Genomic DNA, 25,941 nt, shown 5'->3' on the forward strand with positions numbered 1-25,941 from the left:
CAGGGGTATTTCTCTAAAGCAGAGTGCTGACCCCTCATACTAGTCAGAATGTGGGGTTTCAAGCAGGCCATGCCAGGTCAGCATTTGAAGTGACTACAGTTGTCAGGGTTTGTTGGTGAGAGGCCTGGATGGCCTCTTCCTGGGTGGCAATTCCGAATCCAAAGCTGGGTCTGTACTTGACATTCAGAAATCTCTTAACACAGGGTTCATTTAGCCAGTTCTTGAGGCTATTACTGACCTCAACCTATACAGAATCACAAAGTAGTGAATCCTGCATTCTGTTGTCTCTCACTCTCTCACCGCATAACAGGAGACAAAAGTTCTGCGAAGCACCATATTTGTAGGCAGAAACACAATCTAAATCCAGAACTTAAAATTCCATTTTGAGTGCCCTTGTCATAGCATCACAATATGTCTCAGGGATTAGCTGTCCCAAACCTACACTATTAAGCTACAAACATGCAGGCAGGGGAGAACAATGAGAATTTTCTTTCCAAAACGAATGGACTTTGCCTGACTTGTTCACTGCTAATAATCTCCAGTGCCTAGACCAATCACTGACAGGTTGCATTCACTCAATTATATTTAGTTAATATAGAGTTGGACCCATGGACAACCTTTTCAAGATTTTCAGGCGTCTGTTCACCTCCACATCCTAATAGGGGTATAGGAAAGGTAGAAATGAAAGGAAACATTTGCTCCCAGACCTCCTAATTTTTTCGAGACATCCAACTCTTGGATTGGCTGTAAGGTGAAGGGTTAAAAAAGAGGCATAAGAAGGCATAATAAGGATAAAACATAGTCAACATATATTAAGTAAGTCTGTATCATCCCGTCATCATGGACTATCACCTTCCTGTGCCCTTCCCAGCCACTGCTGGCATCTAAGTTCAGGCCTTAAAGAATCCAAGATTCTTATTCTATCTTTCCATTAAAACAAAAAAAAAAAAAACAAAAAAAACTATTCTATCTTTCCACTAACAAAAATATGGGGGAAAGTTACTAAGTTACTGCATTAGTCCATTTTTATGCTGCTGATAAAGACAAACCTGAGACTGGGAAGAATAGGATGTTTAATTTGACTTACAGTTCCACATGGCTGGGAGGTCTCATAATCATGGTGGAGGGCAAAAGGCACTTCTTACATGGTGGCAGCAAGAAAGAATGAGGAAGAAGCAAACGCAGAAAAGCCTGATAAACCCATCAGATCTTGTGAAACTTACTATCACGAGAACAGCATGGGAAAGACTGGCCCTTATGATTCAATTCCCTCCCCCTAAGTCCCTCCTACAACATGTGGGAATTCTGGGAGATATAAGTTAGTTGAGATTTGAATAGGGACACAGCCAAATCATTATCATTCCGCCCCTGGCCCCTCCAAATCTCAGGTCCTCACATTTCAAAACCAATCATGCCCTCCCAACAGTCCCCCAAAGTCTTTACTCATTTCAGAATTAATCCAAAAGTCCACAGTCCAAAGTCTCATCTGAGACAACACAAGTCCCTTCCACCCATGAGCCTGTAAAATAAAAAACAAGTCAGTTACTTCCTAGATACAATGGGGGTACAGGTATTAGGTACATACAGCCATTCCAGGAGAAATTGGCCAAAACAAAGGAGTTTCAGGGCCCAGGCAAGTCCAAAATCCAGCAAGGCAATCAAATTTTAAAGCTCCAAAATGACCTCCTTTGACTCCAGGTCTCATATCCAAGTCACACTGATGCAAGAGGTGGGTTCCCATGGTCTTGGGCAGAGCTGCCCCTGTGGCTTTGCAGGGTACAGCCTCCCTCCCAGCTGCTTTCCCAACAGTCCTCCAAAGTCTTAACTCATTTCAGAATTAACCCAGAAGTCCACAGTCCAAAGTCTCATCAGAGACAAGGCAAGTCTCTTCCCTCTATGAGCTTGTTACCCAGTACCAAAGTTGCGTCCACATTTTCAAGTATCTTTTCAGCAACGCCCCACTCTACTGGTACCAATTTACTGTATTAGTCTGTTTTTATGCTGCTGATAAAGACATACCTGAGACAGGGAAGAAAAGGAGGTTTGACTTACAGTTCCACATGGCTGGGGAGGTCTCATAATCATGGCGAAGAGCAAAAGGCACTTCTTACATGGTGGCAGCAAGAAAGAATAAGGAAGAAGCAAAAGCGGAAACTCCTGATAAACCTATCGGATCTCGTGAGACTTATTCACTATCACGAGAATAGCATGGGAAAGACTGGCCTCCATGATTCAATTACCTCCCCCTGGGTCCCTCCCACAACATGTGGGAATTCTGGGAGATACAACTCTGTGGAGATTTGAATGGGGACACAGCCAAACCATATCACTTACAAGTATTTGCATTTTACGGGGAACAAAAGGCTTAAGCCAAAGCTTCTAAGGGTAAAACTTCTGCCACTGAACATCTCTGTTTAGGAAAAAGGTGAGGGTCATTGACAGTCTCCCCTCCTGGAGGACATAGTGAGTCCTGGGCAGAAGTGAGAAGGTGTGTTTTGGCACGTCCCTGAGGGAAGTCTGGGAAACTGACAAGGAAACTGTAGTGCCTGCGGCTCTTCAAGCAGCAGTTCTCTTTCTTTCAGCATATGCCGGTCCCAGCCAAGTGATTGTCACCCAGGTAGGGGTGGATGATTGACACTGTCACCCCAGGGATAATTTAAAAAGCATGACAGAGAAAGCTTTTGTGGCCTCACACATGATCTGGAATGTCAGGATTGCTAGGGGACAGAAACACTCCATGTCTGCCTAGACCTCAAGTTCTCTCTGTGCTTGTACCTAAAAACCAAAATCTTAACATTCCAATCAAAAGCACACATTGCTCACAATGAAAAGTATTTGGAGAGAAACAACCTTGCCTGTAATCAGAACTACGTTACATAGCATTCAACCAACCTACATATATTACGAGTTGTTTACTAATTCTTAGGCACTGTTTTAGATCCTGAGGACACAGAGATGAACAGGACAGACATGTCCATAGATTGATGAGAGCGATCCTGCTCTGGAAGTCCATGTAGTATGTAGAACAAGGCACCATTTGATAATCCGTTGCATAAGAAAACAGATTAATCTTCACTCTACTGTTTAAAGCCATCTCACCTTATTCTTGCCTTAATGTGACTATTCATTTAATAAACTTATAAGCAGCTATAGGAACCAGACATAGGGCTTGGCATGAAGGATACAGGACAGATAACATAATGTTCCTGTTCTCAAGGAGTTCACACTCTAATGGAAATGACAAGCAGATATATTAGAAATTACAATGCAATATGATCATTTCTTCAAATAGTTTGCTGAAAAAAAGCATAATTTAGAGAATTTCTAAATATACCTGAGTGTTTCATGGAAGGCTATGCAGAGCAGAAAGCATCTGATATGGGTCTTGCAGTTAGAGGAGGAGTTAGCCAGCTGGAGAAGTGGAGGACCAATCATTCTGGACAAAGAACATTGTGCCAAGTCACAGAGGTGTAAATGCATGGGCAGAGTAGGGGCAGATTTGATGGAAGTGTCTGAAAGTATACACACATAGAATGGAAACACAGCTCCACAAAGCAGTGCCTTCCCTTACTTTGTGAAATGTACTCTGATGTTTTCCACTTTGTTCTATTCAATTCTGTTCCATTCTGTTGTGCAAATTCAGTGGTCATGTCCTGCTAAATTGATCTCATGAATTATAAATCATAGTTTAAAACAAAACATTGTTAGAATGAAAGGCTAGGAAAAAAATATATGGCTACAGTTGAGATGAGAGATGCTGAGAACCAGAACAACTTCCCCTGCAAAAAACACACACAACCTGCAATAAGGATGAGGAAGTCATCATTCTTTACTGTAATTCTTTGTTTCCCTGTGTGTTTTCCCATTAAAAGCTGGGGAAGAGACTTTGGTTTTATTTGGTTTTGTTTTAAGTTCACTGTCTTCTAGCACCATGCCTGGACACGGTAAGTGTTCAACGGGTGTTTTGTGAATGAACAAATGAATACATGAATGAAAGTCTTGAGAGTTATGTACAAGATAAAATCAAGACTGCAACCAAGGAACTGGATACAGGACATAAACCAAATATATTATTAAAATAAATCTAAGAGACTTATAAGGGTTTTGGAGTACCTTACAAAAACACAGTAGAGCTAAGTGTGGCAAGAAATTAACATATCTTTTACGAATTTTCAGTAAACAAAAGAACTATGCAGAAAGTTATTCAAATACATTTTTTTCTATTGCCATGTATAAAGAAATTAATACAATTATAAATAAATTTTATCATTAATGAAAAGTTCTATAATTCTATCCAAATGCCTAACTGTAAAAAGGCTTTTCATTATTATATCCTGAAACACCAAAGTCCTTGACCTTTGCTTTAAAAACAGAAAAGGAGTGTCTTCAGTTCTAGGGAATATTCCATTTGAATACAGTTTTGGCTGTAGGCAACAAATAAGAGATTACCTAGTCCTCCTGCATGGGCATCAATGAGTGAAGCTGCAACCGCAATCCCAGGGAGAAGGCCAAGGTCTCTTGCTGCCTCTGGTGTGAGCCCATTTCCAAGAGAAGCTCCAGGAGGTAGCACTTGGTTTCCTGGGTAGACATGAGAAAAAACAAACACCATCAGTTTGAAAAACACAAAAGTAAACAGAGGGTTTTTTTTAAGAGAGACTCTTTGCTCTCTCCTCCCTCCTCTGCATTTGCAAAGATAAAAACCATGCAGTCATCAAGAGTCCCTTTGCTCATACAGTGACTTTGGTGTACGTGTTTGGTACCTATGGGTCATGCTTTGTGGAGCTTTACAAACAAGGAACTCTAAAGCATCATTCAAACCAGACAAAGATTCTGAAAATGGTAGCCTCTTAACAGTAGCCTCTTAAATACAAGGATTAAATGCTCAAACCATTCCAAATGGGCTTCCTAACACAGCAGATCTACTAACCTACTTAAATGCACATAAACCCACATGTTCACACATCCATACACCCTCTCTAATGAATGTATATTCCTAAGTCAAGAAAACTTACTCTTTCAGTTGCTTCCTGGCAGAGGATAAGAGGAAAAAGGTGTACTTTGTACCAACAAATAATTTGTTAAAAAGTTTTTCTCAGCTGGAAAAAACACTCCAGTCTAAACCTTTGCAAATTTTACAAGGCTGCCACTTGCACAACCATATAATACAATTTGAATGATGTTCTTTGGAGTTGTGCAATGCAGTGACCCTGATTTTTCAAGTGACCTTGAATTCTTGCAATCAGTCAGGCCTTCAGTTAAGAATTGATTGTCTTGCTTTGTGTGGGTGCTGTGGGGCTGTAAAAAGCAGTCCTTGCCCCCAACCTAGTTAGGAAGACAAGATAAGAACCCAGAGAACCACGTAAGACAGAATAGAATGAAATGATCCATCTGCTCCTAGGTGTTAAACAGAGCCTGAGCTCTCTCTCATCCCCTAAGGAATTCTATAGTATTTCTGCACTGCAGGGAGGGGCTAGGAGTTGACTCATAGATATATTAAGACCCCTTTGAGCCCCAAGATAGAATCTGGGTGCATGATCAGCAATTTTTGAGTGCTAAGATGCCACTTGTTAATTGTTCCATGGAGCTCAAGGACTGGGCAGAGGTGCTCCAGGACCTCTGGGGGTAGAGGTGAGGGTGGAGGTTGGGAGAGGGGTCAGAGAGCGAACAGCTTAACCAACCTCCTCTAAATGGAACCAAAGCACCTCGACGACACCATTTTTATCCATTTTAAGAGCTTCTATCTACAATTGAATATGAAAACAAGTTTAGCTAAGAAGAGGAAGACTGAAACCTCTGCAGTGACTTCTAGAAGAACTCTGCTGTCCAGTATGGCAGCCACTAGTCACATGTGGGCTGAGCACTTGAAGTATGGCTAGAGTAACTCAGGGACTAAATTCTTCATTTTATTTAGTTTTATTTAGTTTTAACTTCAACTTAAAAACTGATATTAAATTCAGTTACTGAAAAACTTTTAAGTATGTTCGGAACAACTTGGGTATGCGAATCTACTTTTTCTAGATTAATTTAAGAAATCTAAATCAAGTATTTCCAACAAAAATCTAGCATCTGAATTGAGAGGTGTTAAGCGGAAAATACACACCAGATGTCAAAGATTTCATCTGGAAAAATGAATGTAAAATATCTCAAAAAATATCTCAATAATTTTTATATCAATTCCATGTTAAAATAATAATTTGAATATACTAAGTTAAATAGGATACATTAAAAATTAGTATCACTTTCTTTAGCATGGCTACTAAAAAATTTAAAATTACATATATGGCTCATATTATATTTCTATTGGACACTGATGGTCGGGAGGATAAGTTTAAGATGCTCAAAGGATGGGGCAGAGAACAGGAAAATCTTAGTCTGTTTCGAATGCCAAAGTAGCAGAAACCTGGAAGAGAGCAGTGCCCTTGGCTTTGTATAATACGGTTCTGGACAATATCTTAATTATGTCACTATGGCTAGTATCTAACACAGGAGAGACTGCACTCCAGTTTGCTGAGCACTTTCATGCTAGGGACTGCACTAAGAACATAGCATGCATTTTCTCATTTCATTTTCATATTAACCCTCTGTGAAGGGTACAATAGTACCCATACTACCCCCATTTCACAGACAGATGGGAAAATTGTGGTTTACAGATGAAAAATAAACACCCTAGAGACAGCCTAAGAGCTGAAGACAGGCCATGGGTTCTACTCTGACTGATATCCACACCTCTGCTCTTATTCATTACATTACCTTTTAGAGTAAAAGTTGTTTAAAAATGGGTTCTGAACGGATGAAAGGATCAAGAGAAGTATTTTTAGAACAAGCATTATGTATGTTAAAAAAAAAAAAGAAAAAAGAAAAAAAGGAGCACCGTTTAGAAATCTTGCCTACTAAATTGAGATTTTTTAAAAATGGTTTTCATAGGAAGGTCAAAATGGAAATTCTGTTCCACCTTCACCCCCAATCTCCACAAACATAAAAGGTATAATTTTTATAAAAAAGGTTCTAGACAGGATTAGCAGGGTGGGGCACTCTTCCAAGTTTTCTCTATAGTAATTTAGGAAGAAACCTTAGCTGGTAAAGGAGCTTAATTTGATTCTATGTCCTCTAGGCTCAGAACATGAGGCTGCAGACCACTGCGAGGCAGAGAGAGTCCTGGGCATGCAGACAGGAGATATGGGTCTAATCATAGGCTATAGGACCACAGGGAGCTTCATCAGCAGAGGATGCGTCTTGAGCAAGGACAGGAAAAAAGGGAGAAGGGGCCCCTAAGGGAACTATCAAAAGGGCTAGGTAAATTGGAACATAGGTTGGGGTGTGAACTGGTAGGGGGTGGGTGTTGAAGGACAGAGGAGGCTGGGGAGGCAGATGGGGCAGTGGATGCAGGGCCTTGTAATCCATACTTAAGTGTTTGAACTTAATCATGAAGCCCACTGTAAACCACTAAAGGAGCATTAAGCCAGGAGGAAAGCGATTACACTTGTGCTTTTTTAAGCACTCTCTGGCAGTATTATAGCAGAGGATAGACTGGGGTTAGGGAAAATAGTGTGAATCTATTTCAGTAATCAAAGAAAGAGAGAGAATATAAGGATCTTCACTGAGATATTGGTAATGGAGATGTAGAAACAGAGGCAGACAGAAGAGATTCCATGGAACAAGAAATAACAGGTCACGGTGGTTGCGTGGATATAGGAAGCATGGTAGAGACTGAGATACCATGGCTCAAACTCCCCCTTAAGGATGGAGTAAAGTCGGCAGACAGCTGCCAGATGTTCCAGGGCCTGCCTCAGTTGCAGAGAGCTGCCTTCCCAAGGTGATGCACCTCCCAGGACAGCCAGTACCTGGTGACTTTGCAAAGCAGAGGCAGAAGGGCTCTGATAGACACCACTCACTCCAGAGACTCTGCTGAGTTCACCAAGGTGCTGCAGGAATGCACCTCAGTTCAGCTCTTTTCCCTCTACCCAGTCCTTCTCTCTCTTCCTTCTTTCACAGCCGACCATCCCTAATAAACACCTTATCCCCCCAAATCTGTCTCAGCCTTTGCTTCTGGAAAACCCAACCTACAGCAGTGAACCAGCCTTCTCCTCAATCCAGTGGTTAGGGATGAAAATAAATATATACAAGGACAAATATCCCATCTTTCATTTGGAACCACAGCCTTCAGGAATAGGCTATCTGGACTCCAAGCAGGAAGGAGCTTTGTTTATTTAGAGACCAAAATGAAACAGCTTGGCATGAGAGAGGATGATAGAAATAGGTGAGAATCCCTGAGAAATCACCCCTTCAAAATCACACTCTAAGTTTATCAGCCAGAGGTACACTGAGGGCACTAGAGCTGTCAGAGGCAAACATTAGTGCCTCCTGACAACTTTTCCCAATATAATCCTTGTTTGGCTTTTCTTTCACCATAAAATTAAATTATTCACAGCATTGCTTTTCCCAGAAATCAAGACTTCACTGCCTGAGCATTTGCAGTTCTTTCTAGGCTTCATTCAAGCATTCATTCATGCATTTTAACAAACATTTCAGAAACAATAGAACTAATGATTGCCTGCATAGATTTCCATCTACCATGTGCTAAGGTCTAGGTGCTGAGGTCTCATATTGTGGTTTGGGACAAAGATGATGAAAAACTAAGATTCTTAGGGCCATGTAGAAAATGCTAGAAAGGTGAAATGTGTACATGGTGTTCCCAGAGAACTGTGGAGGGTCCAGTTAGGGTGGCTAGTAGAGTGAATACAGTCTTCAAGGTGAAGATGACTTTCAAGCCTGTGTGGAAAGGCAAGTTGGAGACTGGTGGTTTCAGTGCTGGCATGCTCCGGGGAAAGGGATGACAGCAGAGCAAAAAGTGAGTTTACTGTAGGGAGCCCTGAGGGGCATGGTGTGTTTGAGGCATTTAGTATGTAGCAAAAAGGGGAACAAGGAGGAATAGAGAACTGGAACAGACGGGACAAGAGGCAGCGGAGAGCTTCAGGCATGGCCAGGCAATAAGGAATTGCCCAGAGGGGCACGACTGTAAGTGCTCAGGTTGGGTTTTTAAGAAGATAAATGTGGCCGGGCGTGGTTGCTCATGCCTGTAATCCCCAGCACTTTGGGAGGCTGAGGCAGGCAGATCACAAAGTCAGGAGTTTGAGACCAGCCTGGCCAACATGGTGAAACCCCGTCTCTACTAAAAATACAAAAAAAAAAAAAAATTAGCCAAGCATGGTTGCAGTTGCCTGTAATCCCAGCTGCTTGGGAGGCTGAGGCAGGAGAATCGCTTGAACCCAGGAAGGCGGAGGTTGCAGTAAGCCGAGATTGCGCCACTGCACTCCATCCTGGGCAACAAGAATGAGACTCCGTCTCAAAAAAAATAAATAAATAAAAAAGAAGATAAACACACAGTGTAAAGAAAAGCTTGGGGAATAATTTTTATATTTAAAACAGTCAAACCAAGTGAAAAATAGAGGCTGCAAAACATTATGCAGTATATGACTTCCTTTTGTTAAATTAAGTTTAACGTAAAGGTGTCTGTTTGTAACTTCAGCCTAAAGGTTTCTTCATACACAGTGACTGTAACTTAACTGGATTTGTAAACACACTGTAACCTACTCTTGTAACTAGAAGCTGAGTCTCAGCCAATCACAGAAGACATACTTCAACCACCCACAGGCGGCCAACTGTTCAAACTCTGTTCAAATAAGGCCGATGCAGAGCTGTACCCAATCCAGCTGTTTCTGTACTTTACTTCCATTTTTCTGTACCTCACTTCCCTTTTTCTGTCCGTAATTTCTCTTCAGCCATGTGGCTGAGCAAAAGTCTCTCTGAACCTATTCTGGTTGGGGACCTGCCCAATTCATGAATCATTCTTTGCACAGTTAAACTGTTAAATTTAATTTGCCTAAAGGTTTTCTCTTAACAGCTGTTAAGAACAACAACAATGAAAGTAGATGAACTATTTGTAAAAATACATTCCTAGGGGAAAAAAATACAGAAAATAGGTTTTCTCTGGGTGGAGGAATTATGAGTGATTTCTTTTTCCTTTCCTTTTTTTCTTTTTTCCTCTAATTTCTAATTGGTCTACATTTCTTGTGTAATTTTTTTTTGAGACAGAGTCTCGCTCTGTTGCCCAGGATAGAGTGCAGTGGCACAATCTCAGCTCACTACAACCTCTGCCTCCCAGGTTCAAGCGATTCTCATGCCTCGGCTTCCCAAGTTGCTGGGACTACGGGAACACGCCAGCACGGCTGGCTAATTTTTGTATTTTTAGGAGAGACAGGGTTTCGCCATGTTGGCCAGGCTGGTCTCGAACTCCTGACCTCAAGTGATCCACCCACCTTGGCCTCCCAAAATGCTGGGATTACAGGCATAAGCCACCATGCCCAGCCTCTTGTATAGTATTTTAAAAGATGTTTTCCCCCCTTAAATCTGGTCAGAATCCCACCTTGCCATTAAAATGAATGAACTTGAATTAAGGTATAGATTTGGAACTCCAAGATAAATTCAGAAAAAATGGCAAGATGCAGAATAGTATTCTGAGTATGATCATGTGATTTTTTTTTTTTTAAAGAAAAGGATATAAAAATGTAAGCATATAAACTTCCAGAAAAATCCTAGAATTTTGTCACAGCACGGGTTGGGATCCAGTGTAGGGTACTCTTCTCTAATGTTTGTGTTTCTTATATCCCACGACCTTGTATGTCTTTTGTGATCAAAACAATCTTACGTTGAAATAAAAACAAAATAAAGGAGAATACTGGACACTTTTTCCAAACACTGCTCCACAGTCTGAAGGCAGGAAAGAGACCCAAGGGCAGTTCACCTATTCTCTTGATTTGGCTGTCTCTGTCTCGGTGTACACACCCTCACCTGGGTATGTAAAAACACTATCACTCTGAGAGCTCTTAGGCTCAAGTCTGCTGAATTCCCATTTGGATGGGCAGATTCAGTCTGAGTGGTCAAAAGCTGGAATCTACAATTATCTGGTGGTTGCAGTCCCTCTTCACAGGCAGGGGCTCCTATTACACCAAATCTTCCCCTACCAGTTTTTCAATTATCTATGACTAATGAGCACTTTGGGAACAGTTTCAGACACACACATAATCCTCTTTCCTGATGTCAGCAGCAGAAATTAATGACTATGTGGACTGCTGGGAGACAGAAAATGCATTATAATGGTCAACAGAACTGTTATCCTCTCCAGGAAGGGGTAAGTGGGGGCGGGGTATTGAATTAACTGGAAGGTTCAGTGTTCTTTTGTCTTCCCACATATAATGAGATGAAACCCAGGAGGAGAGTTGGTTCCAGGCCCATGGAAATGTCAGAAAGAGCTTTGGGCATGGGTGGCATGTGACCCTGCTTCCTCTGTGCTTGGCACTGGGGGCCAGCCCCCAGCTCAGTTTTGCCAAAGTCAAAAGGCCAATCAGATTGGCTGGGAGAGTACAAAGTGGCACCATGTTTTACCAGCAGAGAGGGTCCTGGAGTCCTTTCAGACTGAACCTACAATCTGGTTTGGGGGTGGGGAAACAAAACTTTATGATAGCCTCATCACTTACTACAGAAATGTTTAATGAGTACCTGATACGAGCCGAGCACTGTTCAAATGCTAAAAATGCATTAAGGAACAAAATAGTTAAGGCCCCTACGCTCAAGTAGCTTACTTTCTAGTTGACACTATTCCCATCCAATACCTCTTCTTATTCCATCTTGTAGTTATTACATCTTGTAGACACCTATGCAATTTGGACTGAGTTTTATATAATGTTATATCCCTGGCCTGATAGTCTGGCCTATAAGAGGTGTTTAATAAAGAAACACACACATATTTTTAATCCAACTTAAAAATTATGACCCTTACGTTGTGTTTTATTTTTTCCCCTATTTATACCTAGATCTCTCTTTCCCACTAGACAGAGAATAGTTCAAATTATTTTATTTACCTCTATATTCATTTCCCCTCAGCACAACGTCAGCAGTGTCTAGAACATAAGTTCTCAGCAATGTTCATTTAGCTGAACTTAGTTTTTTTAAGACGAGAGATCATAAAACAAAGATCAATTAATTTAGACAAAAACATTAAACATACACTCACACAGGAAGCTGAATATCAGTTGGGAGAGTAAAGAGAAGAGACTGTATTAAGTTTAACTCTTGATTTTGAATGCTACTGGGACAAGAAATGTGTTTTCTAACATAATCCCACCAGTAATACACTTTCATCTCTCTATCTTATTACAATGGAGTATCTCAAGGCTGTTGAGGGAAAAACTCTGAAATCATGTTTTTCCTCTGGTCTTACACCACAGCAATCATCCATATAGAAGGTGACTTCTGTTACTAAATGTGTAGGAGTTTCTCCCAACCACCAAGCAAGCACTTAATTCTGTAGCAGACGCCAGCTGGATGTCATTTAGTTCAATTCTGACATTATCTACTTGGAGATTGCATCAGATCTCACAGATTGAAGGCTCAGTCCCCAAGAATGCCCCCAACCCCACGCCCCAGACGCCAGTGGCAAGTCCAACCTTCCACAACTTCTGAACTACTGGCTTCAAGTTGGGGTTCTCACAACCCTGTCTTTGGGTTTGATTAATTTGCTAGAGCAGCTCACATAACTCAGGGAAACACGTTTATTGGTTTATTATAAATACTATTACAAAGGATACAGATGAACAGATGCACATGGCAAGGTAAGGGGGAAGGGGCGCAGAGCTTCCACGCCTTCCCTGGGCACTCCACCCTCCAGGAACATCCACGTATTCAGCAATCAAAAAGCTCTCCAAACCCTGTACTCTTGGGTTTTTATGGAGGCTTTTTTACACAGGCATGATTGACAACCATGTAAAAATATTATTGGACAAAAAACATATGATCTAAATCCAGCAAGGACTATCTGCTCAGACTTTTCTTGGCCTCTCTGTGTAGCATTCTTTCCACTAGGCTATGGGGCAGGACCCTCTCTGGAATGAGGGTCTTCTGATCCATAATCAAATTAGCATCCTACCTTGGGCAGGTGAAGAAGGACCAGAGGGGGTCACTGAGAGAGACTGTTGCCTGAGGCTTCAAGTGCCCCAATGTTATAATAAGGGCTATGGGAGTTAACCAGGAATCATGGACAAAAACCTATATATATGCATTTGTGGTGTTATTATATATATTTTTTTCACCCATGATTCCTGCTAACTCTCATGTTCCTTATATTTAAAATTATATTTATTTTAATTAAATATAACATATTTAATTATATCTATATCATGTATATATATTTTATATATAAATACATATTATATATATATATATATACACACATATATATATGAATGACACCACCACAAAAGCCAATGCGTATACCTAGAAAATAGGTGACCACCAGCAGGCCCAAGCATTACACATAGCAGATGCTACAGTGGCAAGATATTGTAGATACCACCTTTTTAGTGAAATAGAGGTTCTCAAATTCTCTTTGCCTGGTCAAGTCTGGTTCAAGAAGTCCAACAAGCAACTAGTAACTATTGTAGGTCAGTGTTCAGAGGAGTGCTGTACATAATTTGTATTTTAACACAATAAATATTATAATAGTAATAGTGCCCATTTATCAAAACCTATGAGCTTTTAGTCACTGCTCTTCTTACTTTTCAGTTGCTATCACCTTCATTGCTAACACCAAACCAATGGTATTAGAATTAGATTTTATAGTAATAGAATTAGATTCTCTACATGAAGAGTCTATGGTATTGCAACCTATTATTCTACAGTTGTAGAAATACAAGCACAGAAAGATTACATAATTTGTTCAAAGTCACTATGTAATGGGACATGGTCAGGATTTTAGCCCAAGATTCTCTGACTCCATGGTATGGCGTCTTCCTACTATACCATGTAGGTTAGAGAGGGCAGGCATAGAACGTGATGAGTAGAAAAGGAAGACCACCTCATTTGCAGGAGGCTCCCCTGGTAGGTCCTGTCTAGGAACAAAACCACAAGAGTCATGAAATTCGAACATGCTGAATCTTTTAGCTTCTTCCAGTCCTCTCCTCTGATTCCTTCTCTGTTCCAAAAACAGAGACACGGGATTTCGAATGGCCCATACAGACCATTGACTTCAGTGTATACATTTTACAGTAGAGAAAACTGAACCCAGAGAAGGAGGTGGCTTCCCTGGAGTCAACCAGTTGTGGGAGCAGAGTCTAGATTGAATCCAGAGCTCCTGACTCAAGGAAGGCTTCTTCCACATTGTCAGCACTCCCTGCTATGGCAGCGCCATCCTGCATCTTCCCCCACCTGGAGCAGGAAGCTCATCTAAGCCAGGGCAATAAGTCACAAAGAGAACAAGGGAGTTTGCAAAAATTCAACAGATTCCAGGGGTGTGGGCGGCCAATTCTGAACTGTTCAGAGCATAGTCTTTTTAGCTTGAAATCATCATCCACTTTGGCACCCACAGTGACCCAATTCTCTAGATAATTGCTGGTGCCCTATTTTGTTCTCACCTAGCCTAAGGCCACATGCAAAAAGCCTTCCCTGGGTAGATCATAATTAATCACTCTTTCCTCTACAATCCCACAGCATGTTTTTTGGAATTACATCATTCTGCTCTACATAATGGCTTTTTCCCTTGTGCTTCCCTCTTCTAATTTAGATTATAATCGCCTTGAGGGGAGAGCTCTTTTTGTAGATAATATATCCATAAGAGGCAGGTGGTTTAGCATAGCACTTGGGAGTTCAGGTTAGGGGGTGGACAGGCTTGGATGGTGGTGGCTTTATCACTCACAGGGCTTGTGACCTTGGGCAAGTGATTTAACTTCCCTGCAACGGTTTCCTCACCTGTAAAAAGGCTATAATAATGTTATTTTTCTCCCAGAGTGGTTATAAGAATCAAGCAAGATAATGCAAATAAGTGTTTTAGCATGTTGTCTGCCACATGACAAATGCTAGACAAAAGTCAGATAAAATTATGGTTATTATGACTCCCTATTCCCAGTGTATTGGACATCGCCTGACACACAGAGGGTACTCAGCTCATTCTGGCTGAGCTTACAAAGCTTGAGGAGAGATCCTTGATGTTACAGCATGTGGAGATATATGCTTTTGGGGTCATGAGAGCAAACTGCAGAACCTGTGAAAGCTGTTAAAAAATTCACAGTGGTGGAATTCAGTTTTCTAGCACAAAAAGTTTCTCCCTATGGTCATGTCTCCACGGCATGCCTTCAGAGGGAAATGCTTTAAAAGTGCAGAAGGTGTTCTCTTTAGAGTTATTTTAAGAACAAAACGCTTGTTTCAAAAGGAAAATTCATTATTTTGTCAGCAAAATACTTGACTGTTAAGATGTCCAATGCTTTCAAGACCCATGCAAACAGTTCTACCATGGAGAGTTACCCCACTTCTAGGAAAAGGAAAACTTGGGAAATACATGAAAATACTTTAGGTGTCATTGTGCTAAAAATATTACAAGGTTTAAAGCAGTGGTTTCTACAATTTTGCTTTTTTTTTTTTCACAATCAAATACAAAGATCACATAAAGAAAACTAGGGACTTATATAGGTTTCTCAATTTTTTATCCTGTCTCATTTACTCATTAAAACCAAATCTTACAATGAGGATTTATTTGACACAAAATTGTATCACTAAAAACATAGGAAGGAGAGGATCTCAAAATAAAGGATGTTCTTTTTTAAGGTAAATACACTTCCTTTTATGACCTCATGTATTTATTGCATCACACACCAGTGAACACTTTGTCAAGGGCCAGCGTTGGTTTCTCGTCTGGACTACTGTCTGCAAACTGCTGACTTACAAAATGGTAACAGCCTCCTAACAATGGGTGAATCTACAGGATGTCAAACAGCAACTCTCAGGTGAACCACTCAGTCAGTGGATCTGGTGTTAACCATACAATGCCAAACATCTGGTGATCTGAAGACATCAGGGGCTTTTCTATCATGTAGACCAAACATGATTCAGGTAACTGACAAAATTTTTCACTTCCCAACCAGATGTCTTACTTGCATAGAAATGAAGCCCAACTTGTACTTTCATGTGCAAATAGGCTAGACACAAATTCACCCCAGGAGGGCAGGATTAATTGCTTATCCTCAATGAACGCTAAATTACATATTATTTCTTCTTCTATTTCCAACTATTTTACCTTTGAAGAAGGTTTTCTGCTATTGTTTTGAAAAGCACACATTTCATCTTAGAAATGGTCTGTCTTTTTACATGTTTCTTCCTCTTTTTTTTTTTTTTTTTTTTTTGACAAGAAGGCAGTGTGCTACAATGAAAAGAGTGTGATCTTAGAAGTCAGGATAATCTGAGTTCTAATTCCATGCACCTACTTCCCCAAACTTTAAGGGCCTTGCAAAAAAGGCACTTAAAATCCCTGAATTCAGTTTCTCTGCAGATATATATCATAAAAGCCATCTATAAGAGGCACTGTGAAGATTTGAGATCATTTATTCCTATAATAGGTATTAGGTGCTTGCTCTGTGCCTGGTACTGAGAGACCATGGAGAACCACAGTGTCTGCCTGTCCTCCAGGGGCTCTGTCAGTAACAACACACTCATGCCTAACAAGCTGGAATGACAAACGTACCATAAAACTAAGGTGATATCTTTATTCAGGATTTTAAATAAAATTATGAGTAACTCCAACTGTTGCTGATCCTTAAAGGTGAATATCAAGTTTGTAAAAGGAAGGATGTGTCTGAAACCTTTCCTCTTCCTTAAATCTACTTTCAAGCATACCCTGGAATTTGCTCTGATCATGTTTGTTTAAAGAATTCACGTGGTTATCAATGACCTTCCACCTTCTATGCCGTTGTCCTGACAACCAAGCATTTACTAGACAGAATATGGAAAACAGATAACAATGTGTCTCTTCAGTCAGGGTTGCAGGCAAAATTCAACAGTACAGAGACAATCAAATGACTAGGGTCCTTGTGTTTGAAATCCTTAAAGGGAAATACAAACATATATATATATATATTTACACACACACACACACACACACATACATACATGAATAAAAGAGAGTAAAGATTTTACAGAGAAATTAACTGGGCAAGGAGAAGCTGCTATGCATGACTCACTTGTACTTTAATAGCAGCTATGTTTCAAGAGTCAGGTCACAGCTAATGTTGCACATAAGGAAGAAGGGCTAAGTCTGCTGTTACTGTTGTTCAGTTACACTAATAAGATGTTAGGTTCTTTTCCTAGCCTATGTTTCACCAAAGCCAGAAATATCTCAAACATATGAAGAAATGGAATACGACTATGTTCTTAAACTTTTTTTCCAGGACCAAAACTTTTTTTTTCCAAATGAAATCCTCTATAGCACTCTAGCACAGCAGTCTCCCCTTATCTGCAGTTTCACTTTCCATGGTTTCAATTTCTCATGGTCAACTCTAGTACAAAAATATTAAATGGAAAATTCCAGAAACAAACAATTCATAAGTTTTAAATTGCACACCATTCTGAATAGTGTGATGAATTCTCACGTTATCTAGCTTGGTCCCACCTGGGATGTGAATCATCCCTTTGTCTAGCAAATCCATGCTGTAGGCACTACCTCCCTGTCGTCTGATTAGTAATCCTCTCAGTTATCAGATCAAAAAAAAAAACAACAAAAAAAACAAACATAGCATACATAGGGTTCAGTACTACCCATGTTTTTAGGCATCCACTGGGGGTCTTGGAAGGTATTTTCCATGGACAAGGGGGAACTACTACATATAATTATTCTCTGGTTCAAGCAGAGAAGAAAGTGTCCAGGGGTGATACATGCAACAGCTCTGGCACCAGAGGGTCATCCAGATTTGGGGGGCTGAGAAATAGAGATCCAAATCTAAACATTAACCTATGGTGAGAGACTATCCATCTTGGAAGCATTAAAGAGGGGAGGGATGGTAATTTGGAACTGTAAAATAGAGCTCCTTGAAACTTCTACTACAGTGCAAAAGCAGAAGCAGCAGAAAGTGTCCACTTTTAACCACACAGACAATGACCTCACTCCTGAATGAAGGAGGACACTGGCATTTGCAGTCCCTCCGGGGGAGGAGTGGAATTTGCCAAGTTGGCATTTAGCCAAAATGATGGAGCAAAATCCCTGAAGCCCTCACTCATGTTGACGTGGAAATCGAGCAGAGAAAGATTCAAAACATGACATAACTTAATGACACTTAAAGTTCTATCTATGTCACCCAGTTGGTTGGGGAGGGGGATCATACACATTTTGGGAAAATTGCTCAAGTGCTAGGATGGCAGCATGAACAGCATTTGGGAACTTGTTAGAAGTGCGCATTCTCAGTCCCCACCCTAGACCTACTGAAGCAGAAACTGTGGTGTGGAGCCCAGCCATCCTCCCTCACCAGGTGATTTTGACGCACACCAAGGTATGAAGAGCCCTGCATTAGAGTCACCTAGGGAGCTTCTGAAAATAGCAATTCCTGGGCCCCATTCTTGACTTCTGGTCAATGGTTATAAAGTGGAACCCTAGGATTCTTATTTTTAAAAGCTCCCAGGTAATCCGGAGACATAAGCAGAAATAGGCACAAAATCCAAAGAAAATAAATGTTAACAATGAGAACATTTAAAGGCATTATGTATTGGATGTGTGAATTTTACAAGTACAATCTAAGATTAAACGATGGCCTCTCTTCTGAGTTGAATGACTTTGGGCAAGCTACTCGCCAGGCTCCTTCTCCTCATTTGTAAAATACACATATTTTAGGGTTGTGAAAATTGAATGATAATAAATTCTTGGTACGGTGTCTGGTACATAGTAAGCACTAAATAAATGAGGTCAATTTTTATTAATCTCCTAATAACAATAAAGAAAAGCTAACTCATGTAGAATCCTGTTATACCAAGTGGCACAGGTTGGGGTACAGGAGGGAGACCCTCCAGCATCTGTGAAGCTTTCTTACTCCCTTGTGTCCTGTTGTCCATGAGAATATGCTCTTTCAGGGAAATGTAACATCCTCTAATTATGCTGCCTGGCAAAAATCAGGTGCAAAAAAGGGCCTGCAAGACTGTGTATGGAAAAATGGGGCAGCAGTGTGAGAGTATCCTGAAACAACGCGAAGACAGAAATAGCAGCGCCGACAGAGTTGCAGGTACTAACAGGAAATCCACACTTCCAGGAAGGGTGAGCCAACTGACATGGGGAAGAATTGTTCATTCTCTCTGGCCTTCTGTGTGCAGAAAGGAGACAGGTGAGAGTCAGAACAGACTGGCAACAGAGGATGGAGGCCTACTGCTGAACAGAAATGGGCAATTCTTGCTGAAATCTAGATGAGGAGAATTGCATTCTACTCTGGTTTTTTTGTTTCTTTGTTTGTTTGAGACGGAGTCTGGCTCTGTCGCCCAGGCTGGAGTGCAGTGGCACGATCTCGGCTTACTGCAATCTCCGCCTCCTGGCTTCAAACTATTCTCCTGCCTCAGCCTCCTGAGTAGCTAGGATTACAGGTGCCTGCCACCACGCCCGGCTAATTTTTGTATTTTTTAGTAGAGATGGGGTTTTGCCATGTTGGCCAGGCTGGTCTCAAACTCCTGACCTCAGCTGATCTGCTGCCTCGGCCTCGCAAAGTGCTGGGATTACAGGCATAAGCCACCGTGTCCAGCCTCTGGCTGTTTTTTTAAGCAATTATTTCCACTAAGGTGAGAAACCAGCACACTTCAAGCACTTTTTTTCCTCTTCCTGCTGGAAATTTGTAAATCTGTTTTCCAAGGATGATGATGTGGGATGTTTGGGTCTACATATCTGTGTTTTGGCAGTTCTTTCTCTATGAAATACCCTTCTCTACTCTTCACAAGGCTAACCTCTCTACTCCTTCTGGAAGCAATTCAGGGGTCACCTACTCCAGGAAGGCAATCCTGAATGCTTACCTGTTTCACACCCAGAGCTGTGGTAGTTAGGCCCCCCTCATTATTGCCATAACACCTAACATATAATTGTCATGTTGCCTTAAATCAGTGTTTCCCAGAGGAGTTTAAAAAGATGTTAAAAGGTATTATTTGAAAGAAGCTATTTGTGCAAATAAATTTAGGAAATGTAAAGTTGAACAAAGTACACAGGTTTCTGTGATGTAACAATTGGGACTTTAATATGCTGGTGTGCACTGAGAATCTCTAAGGAAATATCAAATATGAATCCCCAACCTGATTTGATTGTAGACTTTTTCTTAATCAATCTAGTAACCACATTTTATTTATTTATTTGTTCATCTATTTTATTTTTTTAACTTTTATTTTAGGCTCAGGGGTACATGTGCAGGCTTGTTACACAGGTAAACTGCGTGTCACATTAGTTTGGTGTGCAGATTATTTCATCACCCAGCTGATAAGCACAGCACTCTACAGGTAGTTTTTCGATCCTCACCCTCTTCCCAACCTCTACCCTTAAGTAGGCCCCAGTGTCTACTGTTCTGTCCTTTGTGTTCATATGTACTTGGTGTTTAGCTCCCACTTACCAGTGAGAATATGCAGTATGTGGTTTTCTGTTCCTGCATTAGTTTGCTTAGGATAATGGCCTCCAGCTCCATTCATGTTGCTGCAGAGGACAAAATCTTATTCTTTTTAATGGCTGTGTAGTATTCCAGGGTATACATGTGCCATATTTTCTTTATCCGGTCCACTGTTGATGGGCATCTAGGTTGATTTCATGTCTTTGCTATTTTGAATAGTGACACAAAAAATAAAAATATCTAGGAATACAGCTAACCAGAGAGGTGAAAGATCTCTACAACGAGAATTACAAAACACTGCTGAAAGAAATCAGAGATGACACAAATAAATGGAAAAACATTCCATGCTCATGGAAAGGAGGAATCAATATTATTAAAATGGCCATACTGCCCAAAGTAATTTACAGATTCAATGCTATTCCCATCAAACTGCCAATGACATTTTTCACAGAATTAGAAAAAACTATTCTAAAATTCATATGGAATCAAAAAAGAGCCCGAATAGACAAAGCAATCCTAAGCACAAAGAACAAAGCTGGAGGCACCACATTACCTGACTTCAAACTATATTCCAAGGCTACAGTAACTAAAACAGTATGACACTAGTACAATAACAGACACATAGATCCATGGAAAAGAATAGAGAGCACAGAAATAAAGCCACACACCTACAACAATCTGATCTTCAACAAAGTTGACACAAACAAGCAATAAGGAAAGACCCCTCCCCCCAATTCAATAAATGGTGCTGGGATAACTAGCCATATGCAGAAGATTGAAACTGGACCCCTTCCTTATACCACATAAAAAATCAATTCAAGATAGATTAAAGACTTAGATGTAAAACCTGAAACTATAAAAACCCTAGAAGAAAACCTAGGAAATACAATTAGGTATTATATACCTAATTGTATACCATATATAAAAATCATATATAAAATCAATACTCCATATATAAAAATCAATTCAAGATAGATTAAAGACTTAGACATAAAACCTAAAACTATAAAAACTCTAGAAGAAAACCTAGGAAATACCATTCTAGACATAGGCTCTGGCTAAGATTTCACAATGAAGATGTCAAAAGCAATTGCAACAAAAGCAAAAATTGACAAATGGGGCCTAATTAAACTAAAAAGCTTCCACACAGCAAAAGAAACTATCAATAAACAGTCAACCTACAGAATAGGAGAAAATATTTGCAAACTATGCATCCAACAAAGGACTAATACCCAGAATATTTAAGGAATTTAAGCAAATTAACAAGCGAAAAATAACCCCATTAAAAAATGGGGAAATAACATGAACACTTTTCAAAAGAAGACATACAACCAACAAACATATGAAAAAGTGTTAATCATTAGAGAAATCAAAATCAAAATCACAATGAGATACCATCTCACATCAGTCAGAATGGCTATCATTAAAAAGTCAAAAGAAAACAGATACTGGTGAGGTTGTGGAGAAAAGGGAATGCCTATACACTAGTGGTGGGAATGTAAATTCATTCAGCCATTGTGGAAAGCAGTTTGGTGATTTCTCAAAGAACTTAGAGAACTTCTTTCTCAAAGAACCATTTTACCCAGCAATCCCATTAGTAGGTATATACCCAAAGGAATATAAATTGTTCTACTATAAAGAATTTTTGTTTCCTAAAAATCACCTCTAGTACCCCAAAGTGTACACTGTGGAATATGCTGCTATATTTTTCTGGCACTCTCTGCTCTTTCTTCCTCACCAAACCATAATTTCCTTGTGGGCAACAGTATTACATATTGCATTTCTGGTATCTACAACCTACCATCTGCTATACAGTAGATACAAAGTGAAAGCCAACAGAATGTTAAAAAGTAAAATCATCATTTCCCTTTGAAACCCCTCTAGTGGCTTTCTGTATACCTAGGAAAGCTTTGGCTGCTTTACTCCAAGGCTCACAAGGTTCTGCATTTTTTACACCTCTTACCCCATCACTTGTCCTTCCCCTTCCTCAGTACATTCTGCTAAACTGGTCTTTTCTGTCTTCTCAAACGTGCCAACCTTATTCCCAGCCCTGGGCCTCTGCTCCTGCTGTTGCTTCTGCCAGGAACACTCCTGCCCACATGTTCACACTGATTAGGCCATCTCTACATTGATGTCACAACTCTGAAGTCTCCTCCTTAGAGAAGCCTTCCCTACCCACATTTCAGCCAGCATTTTATTTCCATCATAACAATTAGCCACATTTGCATTTGTCTTGTTTATGTATATACTTGCTTACTGTCTGGTATCTCCATCTCACATGGTAATGTGATGTAACCTTACTGTCTTGCTTACTGCTACCTTCAAGAGTGCTGGAATGAAAAAGGTGTTCTAATGCTGGCTAATGAAAGAATAAATCGAACTGATCTATGTATCACAGCAGATACAAACCCTGCCTTCCTCCCAGAACTGAATCAAACCCTAGGCTGCCAATGACTAGATCTGTGACCAGGGCAAGTGATTTAGCCCTAAAAAGGCTCATCTTGGCTGTAAACTAAGAAATAATAGATTTAATTTTAAGCAACATATTGAATACATTAATTAGTCTCTATCTCCCCCAAGAAGAGAATAAAATAAACGTAAAGTGGAATTATTTTTCATTGTTTTTAAAAATTTTTTAATTGTGGTAAAATATATGTAAGATAACATTTACTATCTTAACTGTTTTTATGCATACAATTCAGTTGTATTAAGTACATTCACACATCATGAAATCATTACAACCACCCATTTCTAGAACATTTTTCATCTTGCAAAACTGAAACTCTATATCCATTAAACACTAACTTCTCCTTTCCCCCTTCCCCCAAATCCCTGGTAACCATCATTCTACTTTCTATCTCTATGAATCTGACTACTCTATGTATCCCATATAAGAAGGATCATACAGTATTGGTCCTTTTGTGACTGCCTTATTTCATTTAACATAGTATCTTCAAGATTCATCCATGCTATAGTATGTGTCATAATTCCCTTCCTTTTTAATGCTGAATCATATTCTGTTATGTGTATATATCACATTTTGTTTATCAGTTCTGCCACTAATGAACACTTTGTTTGCTTCCACATTTTAGCTATTGTGAATGATGCTTTTATTAACGTGGGTGAACAAACATGTATTTGAGTCCTTGCTTTCCATTCTTTTGGGTATATGGCCAGAAATGAAATGCTGGATCACATGGTAATATTGTTTGTAACTTTTTGAGGAACTACCACCATGTTTTACAGCAGCCACACCATTTTACATTCCCACCAACACTGCACAAGGTTTCCAATTTCTCCACATCTTCACCAACACTTACTTTCTGTTTTTTGTATGTGTGTGTGTTTTTTGTTTTTGTTTTTTTTTTTGGTAATAGTAGCCATCCTAATGAGTATGACATGGAAGAGGTATTATTTTAAATATACAAACCCATCAAGACAAAAATATGACAGAAAATAATAGCAGCAACAAAATCATGAAAGTTAAAAAGTAAAAAGATAAATGGTAACCAATTTAACAATTTGAAGCAACCTGAAGCCTTAATTGATTGTGACGAAAGCTAAAAAGTAACTCAATTTGCCTTATAGAACCCCAAAGTGCTTAGGAATTTGGTGGCAGATGATATCTCTAGAAGTGAGAGTAAAGAAGGACTGAAAATAGTAAAACTGGCTGAAAGCCTGTTTAATAAAAAGGCAGACTCAGTACTGACTTGACACTGGTGTGACCATCCCTTTTGTCAACTTGGCAAAAGACTCGAGGTTTATTACCTGGAAAGGAAAAACAGAAGGCATCTAGATAGTGGATACCAGGCAGCTGAAAGTAAAAAAGTTAAAGTGAAAAAGGAGGATTTAGTGAAAGTTTTCATAATGTCTACTGGAGTCATCTAGTCTCTTTCCTATGCTAGCCCCTTGAACTCCAGCAGCCAGGCTTTATTTCTGCAATTAGATATTGAAAGATTGAAAGTTTTGCTCTGGGGATGTTAATTAAACTAATAGAAAAAATCCAAAAATACTGGCAGAGGATTTCCCCTTCTAAACAAGCCATCCAGATCACCGTACAAGTACAAACCACTGTTGATAAGCCTTATGCATGTATAGAGTTCCCAGTCATCTTTTTAGTACCCCATTCTCAAGCATGAAACAGACAGCCAAGGATCACCTTATCATCTGAAGAGAGCCCCTAATATGAAAGACAGAAACCCAAATAAGCAAACAGATTAAAAAGTTAATGGAAATTTGGAGGAAATGAAGGAAACAGACTACTGAGAGAGATGTAAGCTCTCTTGATGGACGCATTATAGTGGGGTACCAGACAATAAGTACATAAATAAATGAACAATAGTTATTATCAAAATGATAGGAACAGAAGTGAAAGGTAATCTGATAACTGGCTCTCAAACAACTGAGACTTGAGATATTAGCTTTATCACCCTAAATATATTGTCATTTTCTTACAGAACTCCAGAGCCAGAAGGATGATATCTCAACAAATGACATAGCCCAATTCATTGACTCCAATAAGAACAACACGCGTCTATTATAACTTTACAAGATGGAAAGTACATACAGAAAAATTTTGAAGTTTTAAGAGTTAAATCTTACAGTCCTATATGAAAGAATGGATCAGCAAATTCAAATATTCATATCTTATTGGGCTCTATTTCCTGTATTTTTCTCACATGCCACTCTTTTAAAATAGGTATCTATGTATGTGTCAACAACCTTTGAATAAGCCAGAGCAACTAGGCAAGAAAAAAAAAAAAGAACAGCTAAACTGGAAAGAAGGAAGTCAAATTATCCCTGTTTGTAGATGACATGGTCCTATATATAGAAAAACCTAAACATTCTACCAAAAAAACTCTTAGAATTGATCAACAAATTCAGTAAATTTTCAGGATACAAAATTGACATGAAAAATCAGTAGCATTTTTATACATGAACAACAAACTAGCTGAAAAACAAAGCAAGAAGGCAATCCCATTTACAATAGCTACAAAAATAATTAAATACAATAATGTAACCAAGGTAGTAAAGATCTCTACAAGGAAAACCACAAATGAGAGAAACTAAAGAGGATAAAAATAAATGGAAAGACATTCCATGCTCATGCATCAGAATAATTAATATTATTAAATGACCATACTACCCAAAGCAACCTACACACTTAATGTAATCCCTATCAAAATACCAATGACATTCTTCACAGAAATAGAAAAAAGCCTTAAAATTTGTATGGAACCACAAAAAACACAACGCCAAAGCAATATTAAGCAAAAAAGAAAGAAGAAAGAAAAAAAGAGAGGAAGGAAGGAAGGGAGAGAAAGAAGGAGGGAGGGGAGGAAAGGAAAGGAAAGGAAAGGAAAGGAAAGGAAAGGAAAGGAAAGGAAAGGAAAAAGGAAAGGAAAGGAAAGCAAAGGAAAGGAAAGGAAAGGAAAGGAAAGGAAAGGAAAGGAAAGGAAAGGAAAGGAAAGGAAAGGAAAGGAAAGGAAGCAAGCAAGCAGGCTGG

The 25,941-nt window shown here is 39.6% G+C and overlaps 1 protein-coding gene across 14 annotated transcripts in view; it reads right to left on the minus strand.

Annotated features, from left to right (window-relative positions):
- FGGY (FGGY carbohydrate kinase domain containing) overlaps nucleotides 1-25,941 on the minus strand; it is a 460,818-nt gene that overhangs the window by 239,858 nt on the left and 195,019 nt on the right. For all 14 annotated transcript variants that reach the window (XR_008671153.2, XR_008671144.2, XR_008671185.2 and 11 more), the window contains one exon: nucleotides 4,450-4,578. Coding sequence is in view for 5 of the 14 variants with exons in the window: in XM_055360768.2 (XP_055216743.2) it covers nucleotides 4,450-4,578 (129 nt within the window). In the remaining 9 variants the exon portion in view is untranslated. The remainder of the gene's footprint in view (nucleotides 1-4,449; nucleotides 4,579-25,941) is intronic.

Source organism: Gorilla gorilla, chromosome 1 (genome assembly GCF_029281585.2).
Source record: "Gorilla gorilla gorilla isolate KB3781 chromosome 1, NHGRI_mGorGor1-v2.1_pri, whole genome shotgun sequence".
Taxonomy (NCBI): domain Eukaryota; kingdom Metazoa; phylum Chordata; class Mammalia; order Primates; family Hominidae; genus Gorilla; species Gorilla gorilla.